Below are 25,142 nucleotides of genomic sequence, written 5' to 3' on the forward strand. Positions count from 1 at the left end.
ATTATTCTGCCATGCCGTACTCTGTTAAGACCTTAATCACAACATGTTACCTCTCACCCATACTTAAGAAAAAAATAATAATCTGTTGAAGACCAAAACAACAAACAAGTTGGGTATGTATTATGGCAATGCTACCAAAACAATAAGTGAACATAAATCTGCATCACATAAATTAGCATCAGACATCAACATTAATATAAAAATGGAATGAAGGGGAATTATTGAAGGGGAGGAGGACACTATCCTCTTGGAAGTCTTCTTGGAGAACAAGCAACATGTAAAACAGAACTCACCACAAGCTGTTCTCCAACAAAAATAAAACAGCAAGATAGGTTAGGGATTTGGAGAGTTCACAAGTGCTCCTTTCTCATGCAGTTAATGTTCAACCTTAGGAACATTAACTGAAGGGAAGCTTTAGAAGTTGTTTAGTCCAGCATCCTGCATACCTCCTGCTCAAAGCAGGACTACTGCCAATGCGAGATGAGGTCAGCCATTGCCTTACGACAACAGGCTGAAGATGCTACAAAGTCTCTGGCCAGCCTCCTCCAGTGCTGCATCTCCCACTGAAAGAAATTTAAGAATTTTTCTTAATACTCAGTAAACACCCTAGGGCTGCATCTTGTGGTCACTGCCTCATGCCCTGGCATCTTTCACTGGTAAGAAGACTTTGACTCTAATGCTCTTGAGTGCTTCTTACTCTCAAGTAGCTGGGGGCTGCAATTAGCTTCTTTCTACAGACATAGCAAAGTAGAAGTTATGGATGCCATTACAAGGCTGTTCTCGCATTGATAATTAAACTAAACAATCTGATAAGAGAGGAACTGAGCTCTCCCACGTGCTCATTTCATATTGTATTTTCTGATTTCTTCACATATTTCAGAATAAACATTCTGACATGAAAGCAAGTTTACTATTATTATTATTCAAATAATTTCTTAGATTAAAAAATGCTTGAAGTTATTGAAGCTATGATTTAAATATTTTGAGGGGAAAAAAAAAAGAAAAAAAAAAGATGTTTAAAATGTTAAAACAAACAAAAAAATTTTCATATGGTCAAACTTTTAATTATGTCCACGGGCATCCACAGTCACTCAAAAATAAAACTTTTTTTCTTTTTTATTGATGCCAGAAATCCATCAAGTGTGATGGTAAGATCTACTGACATGCTATCCCTGTATATTTAACAGAGAAATCACTCTCTGTGTCATTTCAAGTGCAGAATTGTGGCTTTCTCAAAGTAATTTTGCAGGTATCTCTGCAAGATTGCAATCCATTGAAACAAATACCCAATATGACACAAAGCAAAGCCCGTACTGTTTTGCCGGAAACAAGACCACAGGTAAATTTTATTCAAGATTACTCCCACACTACAGCAAATAAAAACAACCAAATAAGTAAAATATTTTAATATACTTGTAACACAATCTAGTTTTAGTCCTTGCATTTTTCCAGATATCCCCATGAAGATATTAACTTTCTAGTATTCATAATCCAAAGTACAACAACAGACATCTTAAATTTGCCCAGATTTCAATTCAAGCATTTTAAAATATGTTTTTATGCTTTCCTTTCAGTGTATCAAAAGGTCATTTATTTTTATTTTTATTTTTTTTAAACACAAGCACAGTTCATAACCAAGGTCAAGATTTCTTTGGGGATTCATTCTCCCTCTCATTTTGAAACAAGTTCATGATTCAAATTCAAGAGAAAGGATGAATATATTACATATATAAGTGCTCAGGCTGGCCCACATTTATATAATGCTAAAACATCATGAATGAGCAAATTCTTACTATTCATTTCACGTACTTTACTAATAGTAACTGAGAATGGAATTCACAAGTATATTACTGAATGTCATGACTAAATGTGAACAATGTCCATTCACCTTGATAATGTTATAACTCATATTTATAAAGTGAACACTGCACACACAGAAAAAAAATAAACACAATAGAGAGGAAAACTTACCAATGGTTCCCTGTTTTTGACAAGTCTGATTATTTTAACTGAATCTTCTTCCTCATCAATATCATCAGGCATGGGAGGCAAGACAGGATCGTAGTTCTTCTGAGCAACAGTATCATGTACAGAGAGCAAAGCCTGGAAATATTAGGAGTCATGTTATTTGGCATCAGAAAAGTTCATGAAAGACAAAGCAGAGGCTATTATTTATAGCCTGATTCGATCAGCATGATGCAACTAGATTGAATATAATTTTTCTATGTAATTTTAACATATGTAAATGGTGATGAAACAATTCCAGAGGGTATATCTTTTCATACACACAACGTATGTATCTAGTAAACCCTGGATGCAGTTATACGCATGAAAATATTGAGTGCTTTGCACATTAACTGAAATTACAATTATTATGGTTAGGAAAAATCTAAATTGCCTAAAGTAAGAAAGAACATCATTCCACTCCTCCTCAATAAAAGTTTCTTCAGTACACTAAGCAGTCCTATGAATCAAATAAGCAAAATAAGCATCTTCTAGTACATCTGTTCAAGTATCAGGTGCACGACATTAAGCTATTGCCATTCCCTTCAGAGGAACTCTGGAAGCTGACTTGGTTACTGGATCCCTTTCATGCTTACTCCCTTTCATACGTGCTCCAAATTATCCTAGGAATGTTTAATTTATTGTGGAATTCATGACTGAGATTGAGGAACGCAGTGCTCAAATGATTTGGCTTACCAACCACCTGTCACATCTTGCCCCCTTTCCTTCTCTTTGTAGTCTCTCCAGTTCATGCATGGATTGGCCAATAGATCCATTAAACTTTATTGTGACAAAAGGCTCAATCTTAACAACAAGATAATTTATGACCTTCCCAGAAACTCAAGAGTCTTGAAATCAAAGGAAGTTGGAAAGTTCATTTTCCTAAGGCTTAAAAAAATCTCCGTTACAATCCAAAGTTCATTTCTCTTCCTAGATACAGAGCTCTTTAAGTTCTTTTCCATTTCAAAAAGCCTACAGGATCTGTAACATCTCTTAAACAGGTGAAAAATAGTTATATAATGCTTTTTCTTCTGAAATGGAACTATGCAATACAGCGGGAATCACAGCAACTGCCAAACTTAGAATTGTAGCTACTGCTTTCAGTTGCTCCTGTTTTCATGTATTTGCCCATCAGAACCTGAATATTTTACATTTCGACCTGACATTTTTGCCTAAAGAGTCAATCTTACTAAAGTTATAGTCAGAAACCAAAAGTAATTTGCACAGTGATAACCTCACCTACCATAAAATGAACTCTTTTGGAAAATGTTGTGATGTTTAAGATTATGTAGAACAGATCAACCTTGATGACATGGATGACATGAAAAACTATCACATCAGTGACTGTTACAATGAATCTAAAGGAACAATTATAATAGTAAACACCTTAATAAATAAGAACAGAAAACGGCCACATTTCTCTGACGCTAGTTTACTTGCTATAAAGATAACATCCAACTGAATATATAAATCATGCAATATATTACATTCTCAAGGATAATGCATGTTCTTTAAAAAGCACATTACGCATCCCTTGTGCTATCAGGACTTTTTTTACTGACTAAAAGAGACTGTAAACAACTTCCAGACAATGCTGCATGCTATTCTGACACAAGCAGATGAGAAAGAGTGCATGGCAGCCCTGAAATTCTGCAGTTTCAATTGAAGTCAAGTCTTCAGCACAATAAACAGAAGGCAATCATGCCTGCTTCATGAGAATTTGCTATTATTGTCTTACTGATTTCTATTCATATTGTACAATTTGATAAAAACATTTTAACACTGTAGCTATATATTTCTATTTTTCCTCCCAAGATGCAGTTATCAACTTGAACTGTGTACCACTGCTACCTACTAGCTCTCTCTCACCATAGATTAATTTTCCTTCAGGTCTCACCTAAAAACCTCTGGCGAGCAATTATGGTTCCTTGTGGAAATGTGTACCGTGAAGCATTACAGTTGTAAAGTCCATGCAATCACATGCGGTGTTCTGACGATGTATGTGAAACATCAAAGAAACACTAAAACAAAAGTAGCATTTGCTTCAACTTTGAGCTACTTATAGTTAAGACCTCAAAACTTCTGTTCTGCAACGACATTTTTCCACATAAAACTAGGGCACATTCACAGACTGGTTCAGCTTAATGAGGTTCTATATTGCAGTTTAAAATCAATCAAGCAGATAGAGAAAACAGATGAAACTAATCTAAAGTACCATTTCCATAGTAAAAGGCAGTGACTTATAACATGCTCAAAAGAAACTAACCTTGACAACAAAACTTGAAAACCAGGCTCCATCCAATACCAAACAGAACAATGCTATCAGTGTTAATAAGATGCTTCCCTGCTTCGACTGCTAGACCATACTCCCAGACACAGCATGCAAAAAAGCCACACAGCACAAGCATTACAATCCAATTTCAATCCAAAATCAGTGTCTGATCCTTATGATGCTTTTTCTTCACTCACAGCAACTGTAACTAATAAGCCCCTTCCCTCCTTCTTCTGAAAAATATTTTGATCCACATTGTACCATACTTTCCCCCAAACTCTGCCATTATTTTATCTCAAAGCAAAGTTGCATTCTTCAGGTAGGAGTATGAGGGCCAGAAAATATATGCTTTTTTTCAATCAAGTTTCCAGTAAGGCTTCTGTCATCACAAACATTTTCATGCCGTACCTCTGAAAACACTAAATTTCTTGCCTGCTCGTCTTCCATCTCTTCTTTTAACACACTACTCTCTGTCCACAGCAGTTGCTCTTGAATAGTAGTAGAGACACTGCACAATCATTAATCTGCAAGTAAAACTTGTGAAGTTGTTTTGATTTCACTTAATGTTTCAACCAAAGATGATCAGCGTATGTCCTTAGGAGAACTTCCACATGTTTCATACACATGAAAAAACAACTGTACTCAGAGCAAAGAGCCATTGCTTCAGCAGCTTCTTGGGACTGTGTATTTAATAAAATGTATGCTTAGTCCAAAAAATTATGCATCAGACTAGGCTATATAAAAAAGCAAACAAATTACAGCCGCCAAGAAATAAGCCTTGGATTCGATCCTGAACAAGATTTACACAGAGTAATTGTGTAGTAAATTCATGAGGCAGTGTGAAGCCAGAAATGTTCCCTTTTTTGTACATAAGAAGTGATTAACTTATTCACTGCAGTTTTACACTGCATGATATTCAGGTTTGCCTAGGACAAGAAACTGTAAAAAGTGCAGATGAGTTTGTTGTTGTTTTTGTTTACAAATGCACCCCTCTTCAGAACTATGCACAATGACTGAAGATCAGGGTCATGCATATTTAAGCACCACTGGAAAAGAAGATTTTATTTCAGCTCTAAGTCCTATGCTTATGATTCACTAATGTAAACATGGTCCATATTTAGAACTTGAAAGAAGGTATGATTCAAACTCCTGCACTACCTAAACATAAATATTGATGTTCAGCTAAATTCTTAGACATGATCTAGCTGGAAATGAATACTTTCATCAGACCTCTGAAATGTCTAATAGCTGGTGCTGTATTTTTCATATTGCAACTATCACTGGTCATTTCACAGTTTATAAATTGAAATCCTACACTATCAACTTACACAAAGAAAATCTGACATCGAAAACATTTGAGGTTCTTTCTCTTAAACTGTTCGGAAATTTTAAATGTTTTTTTTTTTTTTTTTTTAATTGAGATTGTTATTAAAGAAAACAGTTCTATGGTTTGAAAAATGTGTATCATTTAACTAACTGAATACATTTTTGCTCCTATAAAACAATGACAAATTTCATATCACTTTTTTCTTCTGTTTACATTTTGAGATCTGCATGAACAAAAATACCTCCAATAACCATGAGTTGTGAGCACAGCTTCCTGTGTTTATTTCTGACTATTTTAAAAACATCTCAATTTAGGCTTTGCTTTTCAGAAATATTTTGTCTTTACAACTCTATAAAAACATTTTAGAAAACAGCAAGTTGAACAAAGACATGAGAGAATGGATAAAGGAACAAAAGAACCTTTCTTTATCTTCTTGAAAAAATGTAAGATTGGAAAATTAGGTAATTAAGAGTGAGGACTTTGTTTCTAAAGCTGTGAGGACTGCAACTAACCTTCAGGAAAGTAGACAGCTGCAGCAAATTAAGCCATTGCCAATCCCTCTGCTTGTTACTTTGCCTATAGTGGAGATGGCTGATCTGGCAGCAGTCAGCAAAACACCACAGAACGGCCATGACTTTGCTGCCTTGAACCACAGCTTGGACCATTGGCACAGGCCACATTTCCTGGCAGTTCTGAGCTGTGTCAGGTGAGACTGAGACATTTTCTCACCTCTCTGCTTTGTTATGTCGATTGTAACTTCCGCTGAGGCTGGGGGAGAAAATCTACATAGGAGAACACTGAGTTCACTTGCAAGCACAGCAATGTGACCCTCAGCTCAGCTGGCAGAGGTCTCACTCTAGAGAGCTGTTGCTGTATTTTATTTCCCTTTGTGTTAAGGTTACATAAGAAATACAGAAAGATAAGCTGAAAATATCAGTGGGAAAACTATTTCACACTGGGAAGACTGATTTATGAGGAGACTGAATCCACAGAAGGACACTGAGCACCAAAACAGAAGGAGGAGCATAAGAAGCAGAAGAGTTAGTTACATACAAGAATTCAGAATACAGCAGAATAAAACCAGCAGAGAGCTGAAACCCAGTGGTGATGGCATCCAGGTTCTGGGCACAGAAAAGAAATGAGACTGGAGAACAGTTTAGAGAAGAGAGGACTAACAACATAAAATAGTTAGAGTCAAGCTGTACCATTAAGGACAACTGATAGACAGGGCTAAATGAACAGGGAGGTAGGAATTTAGGCAAGAGAAAGGTGGAAAAAAAGAGAACTCTTCTTTCTCTGCAGAAGAGCTACTCTTCAAACTTACTATTCTCAAGGAGTTCATAGGGTGGACTTTGCATTGCTGTAGTGCAGGAAATACACATAGTACACAGTGTTAAATAAATCATTTAACGTCCTATGAAATGACATGTTTCACACGCTATTTAATCAACATAAGCAAAGAAGCTTTGACAGTGATGGTAAGAAAACTGAACAAAGAATTAAGCGTGACTTTCAGTTTGCAACCAGAAAACCAACACATGTATTAATATATAGAAGAAAAAAACAAAAAAAAAACAAAAAAACCCACAACAGTATGGTTAATTTACTTCTTTCCATACCTCAAATATTGTATTTTCCTACATATCCTCTACAAATTCCCTAGTAAAGATATATTGTGTGAGAAGACAGAAGTTCGGTATGTATATTACAGAAAAAGTATTCCATGTGTGTGACTGTCTCATCTGTTCTCAAAAAAAAGTTGCCCAAAAGTTCATGCTTGTCCAGCTGGCAATTAAATTCCTTTCTGTTCCAACTTGACTTTCATGCAGTTGGGTCACAGTTCAAAATATTTTGTGATTCAAAATATTTAAAACACACACAACACATATGTGGTTTTCTGTTCTTAATATCTACCATATATTAATGACCTTAGCATAGCAACAACTCAGTTGGATCAATTTTAAGTACATATTACTTTTTCCTCTTTACTACAGTGGACTTTATTTCTGACTATATGAACTTCCTTTCACATAAGCATAATTTCCTTGCCTTAAAATGCAGTATCTTAATTTCAAATTCACCAATCTGAACTGATGGGTTTACCTGCAGCTGGTAGTCAGACAGCAATAGCCAACAGAAAACAGAACTTTCGTCATCTCCAGACTCCTGCTTCCTTTCACTCTTTGTTTGGATCCCCTGGAGATATTTCCAAAGTAACTATTCTCAGTGATCACAGAAGCATGCAGACCATCCATGTCATCTGGTAAAGGTGCTTATGTTTTTCCAGGTGACAGCCCTATGTTTTCTTCGACTGTGGATCGTGGTAGAATAACTTGTGATTTAAGACCAATACTGAAGAACCTGAACACAATATCTTACATTCACAACACAATTCATGTAGCTAAACTGTTCTTGGCACCTTAGGTCCTATTTTAGTAACTTCCAAGGTCAAAAAATAGGAAAATGCCTAGACAGCAGCCCTCTTCCAGTACGTTGATATATCAATTCCTTTTTTGAAGAATTGGTAGCATCCTGACCACGCTAAAACAATGGGTTGATTGCTTAGGCTTTAAGGGTTTTAGTAAATGGGGTTATATCAGGATGGCAGCCAGTCATTAGTGGAGTTCCCCAGGGCTCCACTTTAGCACAAGTCCTCTTTAATGATTTTATAAACGATCTGGATGCAAGAGTCTAATGCATACTAACTGAATTTGCAGATCATAGAAAATTGGGAGGAGCTATTGACTCCCTTGAAAGTAGAGAGATCTTGCAGACAGAGCTTGGCAAATTAGAGAACCACCAACCACTTAAGTTTAACAAGAGCAAGCGCCAGATTTGGCACCTGGAATGGGGTAGCCCCAGATTACACGCATGGACAGGAGGGCGAGAGGCTGGAGGGCAGCCCTGCAGAAAGGCATCCGGGGGCTCTGGAAGATGGCAAGGTGAATGTGAGCCAGCAGTGTGCCCTGGCAGCCAAAGGGCCAACCGTGCCCTGGGGTGCACCAGGCCCAGCACTGCCAGCGGGCGAGGGAGGGGCTGTCTGCTCTGCTCTGTGCAGCCTCAGCTCCAGCACTGGGTGCAGTCTGGGCACTACATTTTAAGAAAGACATTAAAGAATATTCAGAAGAGGACTATGAACATGGTGAAAGGTTGGAAGACAAGCTCCTCACAGGGAGCTGAGCTCTGCTCCGTGTGACAGCGACAGGGCTGAGGGAACGGCATGGAGCTGTGTGAGGGGAGAGCAGCTGGGCTCAGGGAATGGTTCTGCACCAGAGGGTGTTGGGCACGGTACGGGCTGCACAGGGCTGTGGGCACGGCCCTGAGTGCTGGAGTTCAAGGAGCATCTGGACACTGCTCTCAGACAGGTTTGGGAGCCTTGCAGTTCCTTTTTGACTCGGAATATTCTATAATGAGACTATTATGATATATGTCTGCAGAAGTAACATGAATCTGTTCTTAGCTGAACACTACCTGAAGATATCAACATACTGGAAGAGTATGCCCCACATAAATTAAGTTAAAATATCAACTAAATGGAAGTGGAGGATGCAGCTGCCCTTTCTGAGCAAGTGTCTTTGAGATCTGACCCAGCTTTTACTTTGACAAGAGCATGCTTAAAACCTTAAAAAAACCTGAAAACGTCTACTGATCTGTGAAGCTAAATGAATCTGTATATACACAGAATCCTAATATACAAATATTAATCCAATTTAGTTTGTTAAGATGATTGGTCTTGCCTGCTTTGGAATTTTCCCACATTGAACACCTTGAAGTAGTCTTTCCACAAATCAGTTGCACTGAATTCAGGCGTTGTTCTGAAAAGCTCAAAAGCTGAAAAGCTGCAGTCAGAATGATTTTCACTACTTCATTACTAGTCTTACATCACTAGTATTTCAGTATATAGTTATAGTATAGTATAGTATATAGCATAGCATATAGTATATAGTTGTAATTGAAGAACTAAAAAATATTAAAATAGATGTAGTGCAACAGTACAAACCCTGACTTCTAAACACTTTTTTAGAAAGGCAGCAACGTATCAAGAACAAAGCTGACAAATTCTCCTGAATTTCCAAAATATTTATATTAACAAATGTGATTAGCAGATTCACATATCTATAAACCATGCAATCATGGGAAGAGATGCACAGTCTTGCCACTGAATGGAAATTCAGCAGTAAGTAGAAAGGGAGAAAAATGATAAAAATAATTGTGACATTGTACTGGACCACTGTTGAAAAAATTCATCAATGAGCTAGAAATGAGAAGACTGTTTAGAGTATGGAGAGTTCGGATAGAATATGGACTGGCAACTGGAAGGGAAAAGCATAACTGAAGGAAAAAGCAGCATAAAAAGATGACAACTGGTTTTCACTGGCAAAAGCACTATTTGTTTCACATTGTGCAGTTTTTCCATTTTCACTAGCTGAAAAGAACTGCAACTTCAAGGGGATGTGGTATTATCCATAGTGATTTTTTCCTCTTCATATATTGCCAGCTTCAGTAACATTGCCAACTTTTATGTGCTGTAGGTGAATGCTACATATACACCATTTAAAAATCTTACATGTGTTATAGAGGATTAATTAGTGTGGTAAAGACTGTATGTGTAGCCATGGAATTCCTCTGATTTGCTTTTCCATTACATTTTTTTTATTATTATTTTCTCCTGCCAACCTGTCTGGCTTCACTTTTGTTTGTTTTATCTGCCTTTGTTTATTATACCTTAGCTGCCAATGAGCATTTTCATTTCCATACATCTAAGAGGATTGCAACACAGGCTTTTCACTTGACCTCAGCTCTGTTAACATGAGAAACAGACCTGAGAGCCATTCCAGAATAACATTTTGTTACTTAAATCTACTCATGCAGTATTACTTCAATTCCCTTCTATCATTTTACATCTGTGTTGTATGGCATGCTGTATACTGTCACATGTATACTCTGTCAGTTCCTACCACATTCAGAGTGTGCTGCAACTGCTTTCTGATTTTCTCTGTCTCATATGAAAAATCAAAGCTTTTTTGCTGTTTGTAGGACAATATTGTTATTACATATTAATTTTACTTCTTTCATTCTAATAACAAAAACATTCCAAAAATATAGATAGCAACGTATTCTCCCAGAGCTTCCCATCCAAAGAAGTTTTGTACAGAAAAATTCATTTAAACCTTGGATACAAGTGGAAATTGAAATAGGAAGTCAAGATCTAAAGCTGGAAAATCAGGAATAGAATGTATTTTTCCACTAGTGAGGATGCCAAAATGCGTGAGGGAGGGTTTCCCTACTTTTTTTTTTTTTTTCTTCAAAAAACATACAAAAATAGCCTTTGATCTGTCTATCCAAACAAATAACAGAGACATTTCTTTTAAGATAAGTATATGAAATCACCTCAGCCTCCCTGCTCTCCTTCTTTCTCCTTGGCTCTCTCTTTTGCAAATAAGGGCAGGAAATACTGGGTAGAGGAGCTCGCTCATGTCCCAACAAAGACTCCCTGGCACTGTGCACTCTCCTCTCCCAGTTCACGGTCGGTGTGCTCAGGACGTCTGCTGGCTACCAGCGTTATATACAGCAAATCATCATTGCTGTATTCCTTGCTTACAGTTGTGGAAATGCCAATATATTAGGTGGAAAATGAATAGTTCTTTCTTGCAGATGGTATTTCACAGCATACCACCCAAAATCAAGCACATTCTTGCTGATTTAGTACTGGCCTCTGATTTTGCAAATGAGTATTAGGTCACTTCTCTGTTGACATATGAAGTACATTGTGCTCCAGCTCACCATATATTAATAAACTACACTACAGTAAAATCTTTTAACCAGTCCTACCAGCAAACCTCAAAGACCATTGACAAGTAAATAGTTATAAATTATGGACAATTATGCTTCCTAAACAAATACTGCAGACTGTGTTACCGTACGTGAGCATGAATATTTCATTAAAAGAAGAAAAGTTTCCTAGGACGTGAGTAAAGAAAGAGAACACTGGTGCTGTCAGAGTCAAAAGGTCCTTCAAGTGCTTGGGATGCAGTAACAGCACAAATGGAGCTCAGATGTTAACTGATCTGAAATTTGTGTTTGGCTTTTCCAGATGCAAGACCTGAACAGTTGTAGGCAAATCCCAACAATTTCCAGCGGAAAGTGTTGACTTTGCAGAAACCACATATTTCAATGAAAAAGCCCTGATGGAAAATCCTCAGCAAGTCTAAAAACAAAGGAAATGGTGGAAAAAGGACAAGGTTTAGGTTCAGATTTTTTATAATTATGTTACAATAAAAGTTTCGTAAAATTTTTGAAAACAGATTTGACTTAGTATTATTATAGCCCAATGTGGTCCTTAAATGCTTCGCGTGTTACAGTTCTCATAGAAGAAAGCCTGCTGTTTCCTGCCTAGTAAATTATACTTTCATTTTTTGCCACTAACTGTAAGGCAGCTTTATAAAGCTCTACTGATAAAAGCTTAAAATGTTTGTTTTTTTTTAACAGAACGAGTGAACACTTTGTTCCCAACCGTCTATTAGGACACCATACAAATCTAGTAAGCTTCAGACGGCACAGGTACCAGCAGCAGTTGTTTACCAAGCCCAGGATTTACAAACTTCTAATGAAATATAAGAAAAACAAACAGGATAGGACAATGAAAAAGCTACACTTCAAGCTAAAAGAAGACTTTTTTTTTTTTTTTTTTTAAGAAACCTGAATAAATATAGGGAACATTTAAATGAAGAATAAAAGCTGCTCTAGTTTCACTGCCTCCAGTTTTCATTTTAACTCCTGGCTACATTCTGAAGGAAAGCCAAGAATGTACTTATTGGATGAAAATGTTTACTAATGCAAATTGTTTATGCTTGATGAAATTGAAATAAACACTTTATTTAAATAGCAAGTTTTATTTATATTTATCTATGTATATAAAACCTATGTACAGTTTTCTGGCACATGCATTTCTGGTATATGCCATTTCAAGGCAATTAAAAAAAAAATCAAAGCATCACAGTGTAAAGAATTGGTATTTCTTTGAATGGCACATTGAAGTTGTCCTTGAATAAATTAATCTGAAAACATTCCCAGTCATATAGGAGATGTTTTCCCTTTACTCTGCAACTTATCTTCAAATTACTTCCAAAATTCTATACATTCTACAGTAATAAAAGCAAAGCCAAGAAAAATACTTAAAGAATGTCCATGGCTTGTTCCCTGCATAGCTACAGGTACAGCTCCCAAAGTGTTCCAAATAATTTACATTCCCTTATACCATGATGCATTGAAGTCATTCACAGTTGTGCCTTGTGCCCTTGTTTATGTACCTGCTTCATGTTTCTAACTAGCAGTTGGCAACCCTTTCACTGCACATAAACAGAAGATAAACTCTTCTAAAATAGACAGAACCACCACTGGCATTCTTTGGAGGTTAAAAAAGTTTAATTTCCTTCAGGTCATAAGATGTATAAACATCCTTCAGAATAGTTTTAGCACAGTGGCAAAGGTTTTTAAAATAATTACTGTTCTGCTTAGTATACTGATGACTGCAAAAAAATATAACTTCATATTAATTTAAATTGCACTAAATTGATCATAACAGGGATTAACTTCAAATGATAAATTTCTCATTTTAATACATGATGATTAGGAAAGTAACTGCTGTTACAAACACAAAGTAAACAGCAAGTGAGATACAAATGAAATATCCAGTCTGTGTCAAAGTGAGTATAACTGAGATGAATTATTCAATGAACTAAAAGATGGTCCATTATTTTTTTACCGATGCAGTTTACAGATGCATTAAAGAAAAAAGTACCTAAAATGTTAATTCCTACAGTTGATTGCTTTAGTTCTTCAGGTTTCCAATAATTAAAAAAGATAATAACAATTATGCTCTTGTGCTGTGGCACTGTACCAAAAAGAACAGTTTTTACAACTTATCTGCAAATTCACTTTCCTAGTTCAAACTATTTAAATATATCTTTAAAAAATTGTAGAGAATTTTCTGGAGAAAAAGAAAAAGATGCTCCCATTTTTCCTACTTCATTCTAAAATGCAAAGCAGATTGTTGGTACATAATACAGCTCTAGGGCTATTTCTGTTTTCATATTTCCTCGAAAAACACGTACTGAAAAAAAGATACAATATCTACAACAGAAATACGTTAGGAAAAATATTCCTTTACATTCTCTACGTAGCAAGTTAGAACTGTAGGCAAAGTTCTAAGTCATGACAATGAAATTTCCTTGATATTTAAAATGAAGAACTTACACTGAGAAATGGAATCTGAAGAATTTTGATCAGTTGAGGTTTCCCAAACATACAGTTGAATATAACTTAGTGGAGCATTTCTCAACAGCACATCAATACTCAACACACACCCCTTAACTGGAGTCCAGAATATGCACTCACATGACACAGAAAACATTCACTTTCTAAATTCACCTTTGGCTAAAAAGTATAGGGGATCAAAGTCCTACCATTAATTCTCAAAAATATTTTAATTTTACTGTTAATTCAATCCCCTCTCCCACCCTGCTCCCAAACGAGAACTCTTCAACACTAGCAGTACTTCAATGTAATGTCCTGTCCATCAGTAAAACTGAAATGTAAAACACAAATCCTGAACACACAAACAATCTCTTAAATGTTTCCTTCATAAAATAACTAAGGTAAGCTTGAAGGGGAGTGAAAAATAATCTAATTCATGGTTACACCTCAGAAACTATGAAAGTCTTAAAAAGTCATTCCAGGAACTGAGAAGAAAGCCAGAGGCAGGTTGCAGAATCCAGCTTCCAGCCAGACCAGGAATTATCACCTTTAAATGCAGCACATTACCCTAACTTGTACAGAATCAAACCCTACACACAGCAACACAGTCCTTCATTGCCCCCCGCTCAGTGCTTACAATGAAAATAGAGGGTTGCTGCTTTCTGTAATATCACACGGGTTACCTAACGTGCAGTGAATGTAAGCATCAGCTCCTGTGTCAAATAAATATAAATAAATATAAATTAAAAGAAGCCATAACACAGTCAGATTAAGGGCCAGAACTGTCTGTCAGCAAATTGACTTGGCCTACAGTTAACTTGCCACTCTTACCTTTGAGCTACTTACTTTATTGCAACTGAATAAAAACACACAACTAAAATGCCAGTAATCCCCACATACCACACTGCCATAGGAAACACAGAAATATAAGTTTCAATACAACTAGCTCTACTTATTTGCCACCACTCAAGCTTCCACAAGTGAAATTCTTAAGCTGCTTTTCAACAAACAACTGGGAAGAGCTTTTATACCTGCATACATACACACCAGAAGTGTAAACATTTATCAGCATCATGCAAAACTGATTTGATTACATATTTGGGGTTATGACACAAATCATCTGAATTAAGTGCTTTGCTGCACTTAGGTTTTCTGAAAGTGAGATGATTATACATTCCGGTGAGTTAAGTTCTGGATTGCTTAAAAATGAAATACTGCATTCAATTTGATTCAGGCTGTAAGATAAAGGAACACTGAACTTCTTGTTGATAGCTATATGTCAATGTGTAGCACACACATAAACAAACCCACCTGATTTCTTCTCACCCAACAAAACCTTCTAACAAATTCCAGGACATTTTGGAAATCTCAGGTCTGATAAATGTAATTTTTCTTGCTTAGAGTATATCACTATGGATTGAAATCATTAAACAATAAAAACATCATGCACACAATCAAAGCTGTATGTATGTATTGGATGGAAATGCTCAGAAATGTATTTAACAAAATATTGTAACACAAATGAGAAGATATAAATATTCATGTAATCATACAGTTGCTGTAAAGACTTTACACAACCAAACCTCTGCAAGCAGTGCTGTAGTGCAGAAATTTATCCTAGCCATCTATCATGGTGCCATGAATGTGCTACAGAAGAGCTGGAGGCAGTGGAAGCTCTCCTGCTGGCTCTAGATAACACTGTGGTTATAAGCCAGGTCAGGAGAGGAAAGTTTCCCCTGCAGAGTAAAACACAGATGGCTTAAATCAATCCCAAATTAAGCCATATACAAATTTTCAGATAAAGTCTATATAGCATCATTGGAAAACATGCATCAGTTATCCCAAGTAATTTCAGATGCGTGGAAAAGTTTTGTTCTGGACATCATTTTGTTCTAGGAATATAGAAGGGAAATAAATCTTCTCTAAGCATCAGCCTATCAGTGAAGGGTGAGAAAATCTTCAGCAAGGTACTACATTAGCTCTGATTCAAGTGAACAGACTAAGAGCATTTCAGAAGAATAATTAGAAAACTGAGTCCCAACTCCTTCATTCTTTTCCCCTTCTGTCTAAGAGAAAGGAGGAGAAAGCATCTAAATGGCCTGTGAAATGCATGCAGCACCCTTGCCTTGTCTCCTTGATGGAGACAGCTGTGACATTTACCATCTCTTCCAGTCATGTCTGACAGGACGTGGTGGGTAGAGAAGACAATCTCTAGAAAATAGGTATACTGACAGTTTTTCCTGCTAGCACACACAAGCTATGCAGGGCAGAGAAAGCTGCCCCTTGCTCTGGATGAGCTCGTGTGACTATGCAAAGGTCTTGGGACCCTACAGCCACCAGTTCCTCTTCCTACAGCAAAGGAAGGTATCTGCTAAATTACTGCATATCTTCAAGCTTGTTAAGACCCTACTGAGGGTACAGCAACTCTTTTCCTAAAATCCTGCTAAGATGAGAATCTAACAGCTTAAATGTAACAGTGGGAGTGAGAGAAACATAGATGGACAGCAAGACACTGAGTGAAGGAGAGAAAGCATGAAGGAGCAAGAGGGGAAGACAGCTAGGGGAGGGGAAGGAGGCTGAAAGAGAGAGAAAGAGGGAGAAATGCAGTAGTGGTAAACCAGATGTCTTCGGATTCAATCCTCTAAAGCTTTGGAAGCATGGCTTGCATGGGCCATCACTAAAAACATATCCACAGTGACATTGAGGATCTCTGCAATTTGATGCATCAATTTTTTCTATTGTAATAAGCTACTGCCATTACTCAATCCTTCAGAGATAAAACAGCTGGTCACTTTCTAAACTACAGAACAACCAACTGTGCAAAAATCTTTAAAAAGGAGGCAAAAATGATATTCACTTTAAAGTGTTACAGCACTTTAAATTTATCATGGTATGTCAGTTTTTTACATCAGTATTTTATAGGGAATATACAGAAGAAACTGTCTCACAGAGTATTCCTTACCACACCACAGTTTTTCCTCTAAACTTATCAACTGCTGCATTTAATTAGCAATGCAAAATGCACCTAGAGCACTAAGTCACTTGTTATTCTTTCTTTGTTCTTCAGAGTGGAAAAATAGTGTGCATTAACAACAGTACACAAGAGGTTCTGACTGGATATAAGGAAACAATTCTTACTATGAAGATAATTAGGAACTGGAATGGGCTGCACGGAGATGTTGTGGAATGTTTGTTCCCAGGCATTTCCAAGATCTGGTTGGGACAGAGCCCAGAGCAACCTGCTCTGAGCTCAGTGTTGAACCTGCTTTGAGCAGAATGATGGACTATGGACAAGACAACCTTCCCAGATCCCTTTCAACCTGAGTGACTCTCTATAGCTCTGAGGCTGCTGACAGATGCACTTGGTGAACCCCAAAAACTTGGCAGGAAGTTTTCAAAATTAGAATTTTTTGAAAATATCCATCAGGAGTCTTTTTCTAAATATCAGGTCATACCATTTATGCACAGTGCAATTAAACCAAAAGCGTGACTGATGATCTTTCAGTAAATGCACTTTTAAAATAAATTTATGAAAACTATACAATAAAAATAATCTACAGAAAAAAAAGTAAGCATCTACTTTTTGCCATATGTGTTGTAAATAAACAATGGTCTTCCACTGATTTCCTTTTATAAATATTGGTAACAGCATAATTTATTGGCCATGTTAAATGTGTTTGTTCATAAATAGTATTTCCTATTAACGTCGTGTCCCTTTCTTGGAAATGCATGTAGTTGTTAAGGCAGACTAAATCCATGCTGCCTGAGAAAGCAGCTGCACACACCCATGCAGTCAGTGCTCTGCAGGTGCAACACATCCTCACCTTGAGATTGGGTTTGGACAGCAGTTTCAGCAGTTCTCTGATCTCGCTGTTCAGTGGCTTGCTCTGCAGCTCCTCAGCCAGCTGTGGGGGAGATTGAATTGACGCAGAGACCATTAGAAAGGCATTGTTTTACCCAGTGCATCAGTGACAACCAAGAATCTATCTTGTTCAAGGTTATTACTTTCCAGTGTGTTCAAACAGAAGCCAGCATGAAGAAAAACACCATCAATCACCATGCTACTCTTTCTGGCCCTCAGCGGACTAGATTTAAGCCAGGCCTTTCGGCTCAGTTTAACACAAGTAATCATTTCTGGCAACAGTGCAGCCAGATCACATTCTGATTTATAGCAATGAGGGCAAATCCCAGCACTTCATTTAAGTGAATGGTCCTTCGCGTGCAGACAAAGGACTGCTTGTAAAAATGACTGGATCAAACTTTGACACTGTCTATAAAAAACAGTTTTGAATGAGGTGGTGAAATCCACACTGCTTCCAAAAACCCACAGTAGCTGTGCTGTTTAGGAGTGGGATAAGAAAGCAAAGTGCCCCTACAGTGCAAGCAATCTGAACCTTTTATTATGTTTACACATACACTGGAAGCAGCTTGTTAAATGTGAAGCAGGTTAAACATAATATACTTTATAACAGGTCATCAGCAATTCAAGGCCCTGAAATGCACAGACTATGTCCTAACAACAAGGTCAGTAATTTATGTTTGGTTATATTACAAAATTGTGGTTCGGCGAACAATAGAGCAGCAGTCTAGCTTTTAATCCCATGGCTATTTGGCTCATGTTTTTAGTTTTTCTTATCACGACATTCTCAGCTAATTTGGACTCAAGAGGCATATTTTACTACAGGATTTCAGACTTCGACTGTTTTTCCAGAAGTAGGAAAAACTAAAACATATTTCAGAGCACTGAACTTTAGTTTAAGATTCTGAAGCTACATGGCTCATAATCCAAAATGTTTTCAGATAATCACTCGTTTTCTTTGCACTAAATCAGTATCTTAAAAACACTTCTAAGAAAAATTGGTTATTTGGAGCCAGTAATTTTATTCATCTAGCTTAATTTTCAAGTCTTACTTGCAATTTATATAAGTTTTCAATATAAGCCTGTATTGAAATACATTTTGCATAATAATATATAATAGACAAATCTAGAAAAGCAGTTATAGACAACATCGAACTTGGTTGAATACTTTTTTTAAGCTTCAACAGAAAGCTAAAAGAACTGACTGACAGAAAAATTCCACATGTACACTCCCTAAGCCTTACACCTAAAATTCATAGACAAAAATGTTCAGATATAATTAATGTTAATCTTAACATCATTCAAGTAACCTTACAGAAAGATTAGAAAACAACTGCTGTACAGAAGGGCAGAATGAAATACATTCATGCTCATAAAGCCAAATACTGAAGTAACCAGACTGCAATTTAGTCTGCATGTTCTATGGACAAGCTCTGCAAAACCGACAATAATCTGCGATAGGAATGACAGCAGTTCAATGACAGAGGTTTCCCTTTGCTCTTTTTTCATTCTTCACCTTCTCATCACAGAATAAAATCTATTAATTAGTGTATTATTGAACAGGACTACGCATCAGTCAGCAAGAACGACCGCTCAGTATTCCTCTCTCAGATGATGTGTACGAGCAGTTCAAACTTCTGAGCTCTTTGCTCTGAGGGTGCAAATGTAAATGTGGGTACATAACAGCAAGAGCGTTATTGCTTTAACAGATGTTCGAATCTCATCGTAATTTAGAAAATACTTTTCAGAAATGAAAAAATTAAAACCTTGTTTTCACTCACATCATTTATAAGAGTTTTCCAAATACTCCCATAAGAGTCCTAAATGCACATGTAACGCCTCGTGATATCCAGAGAAGCAGGAAGGCAGAACTATGTTACCACATCTGCAAACACCTATCACCAGAGCTGCTTGCTTGCGTCTAGCACTTCTGGACTGGATTTTTATTGTTTTATTTTTACTGTTGCTAGCAGCAGTACAATGAATATGGAATATTTTGGATCACCTCACATGCCAAAGACTGCAGGAAGAGCTGATAGAGAACTCTTCTAAGATTCTCTGTTGAAGGACATTTTACCAAGTCCTTCATGAAAACTTTGGAGAAAGAAATATGAAATAGAGGAGGGATACAGATTTGGAGTGAGAGTGGAGAGATGAACACTGTGGGGTTGGAGAGTTTGAAGTTTCTTGAGGAAGCTCTGAAACCTCTTTTGTCAGTTCTGCATTTCTAGCAGCCTAGAAGCATTATGTGAAGAATACATTTATAGTTTCAACAACATTTATATTATTTGCTTGAAATCAAGAAAACTGCAAACGCTGCTGCTCCAAAATAAGAGGCAAACAGAATCTGTGATGGAAAATTCATTGTAACAGTCACCAACAGTGAGGTGTGAGAAGGAATGGCAGCAAGGAACATGAAAACCTTCAGAAAATAAGCCCAGTCACAATCGCTACCTCTAAAATTGATTCAAAAATTAATACCAAACACAAGAATAAAAATGCAGTCCTTAAACAGTTTCTAGTTACACTAGCAGCATCCCAAATTCATGTTTTAAATAGGAAATATGTACTTGATAGTAAGAGTGTTTCCTTCTTTGTATAACTACAGAACTAGGGGGGAAAATGGTAATTTAAAGCCTACTGAAATAAGCTGTTCCATCACCAACGTGCACTTCAGTCCCTGAAGCTGACACTTACATGAATGGGCCAAAAACTGAGTAATGCTTCAATCGTAAACTCCATGCATTTGGGGAGTACAAAAATCACTGTATGTAAATCCACTTCTCAAAGCTTGTTGACAGCTACTAAAATGCACAAAGTCCTGCAAAATGCAGGCCTGACCTCAGCTGCCAAAGGACATCCCAGTTCCATAGGACAGTGCCCATAAAACCAGCTGTTCAACCACACATAAGCGACAACAAAGTGCCTGCAATAGGATCACTAAAAAAAAAGCTATGCTAGGAGACAGCAGATGTCTAGAGATATTCATGTTCCAACATATGCATATTTATACATGGCAGTATTTTTAAAATGTTCATAATAATACATCCATGGAGTAAGGAAAGGAAAAACTGACCTCTCAAACTGAAGAGTGAGAGACTACTTCAACTTGGGGATATCCAACACTATATATTTTAAATGGAGCTGAACAGAGAATGAGGTTGCTCAGCATTTCTGAAAATATCAAGAATTATGTTTTGCATCCAAAAATAAGAAATGATTCTTATTAAGAATTTTAGCCTGGAGATCCATAAAACAAATGTTAACAAGGATTATTAATATGTCATCAGGAACTTAATGAAGAGAATTTCAACTGGGTTTCTAATTTTCAAAATTACTATCAACATTATTCAAAACTACTTGAAGGTTAAAAAAATATCATTAATTTATGCCTGATGTCAAAACTGATGCATTATTATATTTGGTATGTTATAGGATATAGCTCTCCTCCTACTGAAGTATGATTAAATTACATTATATCCCTTTTTCAAGAGCCTTCAAATGTTTACTTTAGTTTTTTCTTTAAAATGTTATCATTCTACATTTACAACATTAACAATTTGTATAATTTGAAAAGCTATGAATTATATTAAAAATGGTTATGATTTTAAAACATCTATAAAATATGTGACGTTTCAAACATGCTGTATTTGAAAAAGATCCTAATACCTATGCCCTTTTCCAAGAAAACAACCAGAGATCATCAGGTGCAACAAAGATTTCTGGATTTCACCTAAACCACAGTTTATTAAACATTTCTCTGTCCTGGCCTACCTCAGGTTCAGTCATAGTTTATACAGGTGTGTGCACAATTCATCTGAATCCTAGAATTAACCAAACAGAAAGAAATGGCAGGTTGGATTTTTTTCTTTAAAATAAAAATTATAGTAACAGGAAATTAACTACTCCATCAATGGTGACCACTTCTACCATTTATTTTTTGGTTATGAAGGTAATTTAGAAAGCTCCAATATCCATAAATCACTACTGTGCTTTCTCTTAAATAACTTTTTTTTTTTTTTTTTTTTTTTTTAACAAGCCCTCTTCCTAAGCATTTCATATGCTTCATTTCTGTAGTATTATCTATCATTTTTCATGCTCTGTCAACAGGACTGCTATCTCATTTGTCTTTGTTTTTCCAAAGCATTCCTCTTGTCTGTGACTTTCTCAAAACACTAATAGTTGACAGCTTTTTCCCTCCCGGTAGAATTCCAACCTGTAATTTCTATTACGTAGTTACTACAGCAGAACAAGAGGCTATCTAACATGCAGTGTTTTTATAACAGGCAAGTGAATAAAAATCAAAGCAATATCAGCAACAAGCCCAGTGATGACAGCACCTTTGGAAACATTTGCAGCTTCTTATGATTTCAGCTCAGAGGATTACATTCATATGTTTGCACTACGAGGAGCTTTGCTTGCAGACAGTTTTTTGGGAGACTTGGTACCAGTGATCTCAGTAGGGGACACTTACATCATCTGCCAAGGCTGCTGCACTGTGGAGTATGGGCACAGGGTTCTGTTTTTCGTAATAATGCAGTTTTTCATGAATCTAGAAGACAATAGTGCAAAATGATCAGTTTATTTAGTAGCACAAGAAACATTACAAAACATCCCTGTTGAGCTACTGATCCGCTGAGTGCCTGTAACTAGAGAAACATCCTTACAGTAACCTACAGGCAGCAATCATGTACATGTAATTCATCATCATCCTCTGTTGAAGTGCTAAGAATATGAAATCAGACGGAAAAAATGCTCAGTATGTAGACCAACCCACAGAAAAACTAAACATTTGTGATTTTTCTCTCCCTGTTTTCTATGTCCATATTTCTAACATATTGCTTTAAGTATCAATTACATTTTATATTGCTGCTGAAAACACAAAGCATAAAGTGTTTATCCCCAAGATGGATATAAAAAGCCCTGTAAATTATGATTTATGAAGTGAAATAATAGCCTGCCACCCACATCTTGACAGACAGGTTGGTGGAGCCGCTGCCGTCATTAGAATAATTCAGAAACAAGGGTAAAGTAGTGCTAATATGAACTCTAACACATCTGAAAGAAAAAGGCAATCCTTCAGCAAGTTAAAGTCAGTTAGGAGCATGTAAAGTTTTTAATGAGGAGTCATGCAGCATGCTTTGCTTCTCTCCAAAGAGGAAAGGATATACCATCACTTAAATATACAACTTCTTCCCTCCTCCACAAGTCATTCATTTCAAAATTTAGATTTTTTCCAGTGCGAAAGCTTTAACAAGCCAAAATACTTTAAAGCTACTAACAAGTTTCTTAAAAGTTATTTCAGAACGACACAGAGTGATATATTAAGCCTCCAATTTCATTTACATGATTTTCCTCAAGGTACACAGATGTACTAATCCGAATTTAGACGAAAGAAACAGAAGACAATGGTAGTATGGACTGATGCGAATCCATCTCACCTGAAATTACTACTTCAGTCCCACTGCTTTGAAGAAAGCATGGCCTCCAGATGCTTGGAGGAGTTGCAGAAGCAGCAGTGTTTGTGCTCGGCAAGGGAATATGAGGTCTGGCAAGGAACACTGGACTAAGAACTCTGCTGAGGAGCCCCTTGTATCCATGGGGTATGGAACCCCCAGTGATGCCTGGCAGTTCTCCCCAGCCCCTTCTCTGGGATTCCATCTGAGCTCCTAACAACTACACCCACAGCAAGGTCATACCATGCAAATGATGTCCGTTGTTTATATTGTTTTCTGATGGCCTTTATAACACTTACTAAGCCTATGCTTGTTTTCATTCATTTAGCCTACAGGACTAAAGGTCACCCTGAAGTACAGACCACTTGTTGATGCAATGTGGCATAACAAGCTCCAAGCCGTAGCTGATTCCCTCATTGTTTCCATAACCAGGGTAAGATGATTTCTCTAAGTGGTTTGCTAAAGGACTGAAGTTCTGAAATGCCAAGATGAAGCATGAAGCAAAAATATTCTAAAATGTAAAATGATCTCTTCTGAACAGTTAGTAGAAACTAAATGCAAGGCAGCATTTTCTCTAGAACATGAGTGAATTGTACACAGCTTATGTAGACATTGTTTACTCTGACAAGTAAAAGCGATCCATATTGGACAAAGTATAAGTACTGGAAAGCTTCATATTTCTAGTATACAGAGCACACAAACTAAACAAAGCAAGGAGCAGCAGCTCCCTGAGTTTAGCAGAAATTTGATTTTCTTAGACTGTGAACTTAAGCGACTAGAAGGCATAATAAATCAAACTCGAATCCATCATTTTCTTGATTGCTTCGATCAACATCTTGATTTTTTCCAGGTTGAGCTTCCATCAACTTCAAGGTTAGAAGCTGTCTCCTCTGCTATCTTCCTGCTCAAACAAAACAAAGAAGCCACTTCCAATTTTACACTGGACAACCTGAAAGCATCTTTATCAGTGAAATTTTAAAAGATGCCAGGACATTCCCGTAAAACATGTTATAAAATCGTAAATTTATGCAACAAAGACTAGGTTTACAAGAGAAGGTACAACCTAACTTCAATAAATTAACAGCTCACTCCATTGCCAGCAAAGGCTAAAACGAAATTCTTATTTTCCCAACAGTGGATATCAGAGTTCAGCTAAGCATTTAAGAAAATCATTAAGGTTTTAATTGATTATGGAGGAGTTACAGATTGTAACTGCCCAACCAAGTCTGCTGCAAACAACCAGAGCTAATCAAGGAAGTGGGAAAATGTACCTATAATAACAGAACAGTCCTGGATATGGAGTTTTGCTACATTGCAGTAGAAGTTTTACTCATTTGCTGGAATGGCACTATGACTGATTCCACTGAGAAACCTTCCACGTTCTCGGGAAAAAGACAATGCACGCTCAGCACACTTCCATTCAAGTTGCAACACAGGTGATTTTTTCTAAAAACTTCTGATGTGATTTAATGGGCACTATTTTGCCTTGTTTGTTCAGTGAATCACAGGATGTGTTTTAATCAGATCTGTATGCGGCAATATCTTCCACTTCTTTGTAATACGAAGGAGTTGCATAAGCAAATCTTAAAAGAACACTTCTATGCACAAAGCTGCAATCAGTGCACAATGCAGGGATTACATTTCAGATGAGTATGAAATAAACATTATATCATAAAAACTTCCTAGTGCTCTCCCACAGATGCCGCCTACCTCTAACTTCTGGATAACCAATGCACTCATAATTTATGCAGTGCTTACATATAATTGCTTCCTGAATGCACTAGCACAGGAACCCTGGTGCAGTTCAATAGGCAAAGCAAAAGTTTCAGTGAGGCAAAAATATCCTTTCAGGTAGCTCCTTCTCTCCAGGTGTCCAGAAATGCATTCCAATATGACCTGCTCCATAATTTCCCCACAGATCAGAGCTGACTCATTTTGTCATGTTTTGAAGATGGGTGCAGCACGTGC

General features: G+C 36.9%; 1 protein-coding gene across 5 annotated transcripts in view; it reads right to left on the reverse strand.

Moving 5' to 3' along the window:
- The window catches only part of MPP7 (membrane palmitoylated protein 7), a 144,596-nt gene that overhangs the window by 40,009 nt on the left and 79,445 nt on the right, over positions 1 to 25,142 (reverse strand). For all 5 annotated transcript variants that reach the window (XM_042888671.1, XM_042888669.1, XM_042888672.1 and 2 more), the window contains 3 exons: positions 22,193 to 22,270; positions 17,684 to 17,764; positions 1,972 to 2,103 (listed from right to left, as the gene is read on the reverse strand). In XM_042888671.1, the coding sequence (XP_042744605.1) occupies positions 1,972 to 2,103; positions 17,684 to 17,764; positions 22,193 to 22,270 (291 nt within the window). The remainder of the gene's footprint in view (positions 1 to 1,971; positions 2,104 to 17,683; positions 17,765 to 22,192; positions 22,271 to 25,142) is intronic.

The sequence above is a fragment of the Lagopus leucura genome, unplaced genomic scaffold, assembly GCF_019238085.1.
Source record: "Lagopus leucura isolate 7727_CA_CO unplaced genomic scaffold, USGS_WTPT01 Super-Scaffold_100157, whole genome shotgun sequence".
In the NCBI taxonomy this organism is placed as follows: domain Eukaryota; kingdom Metazoa; phylum Chordata; class Aves; order Galliformes; family Phasianidae; genus Lagopus; species Lagopus leucura.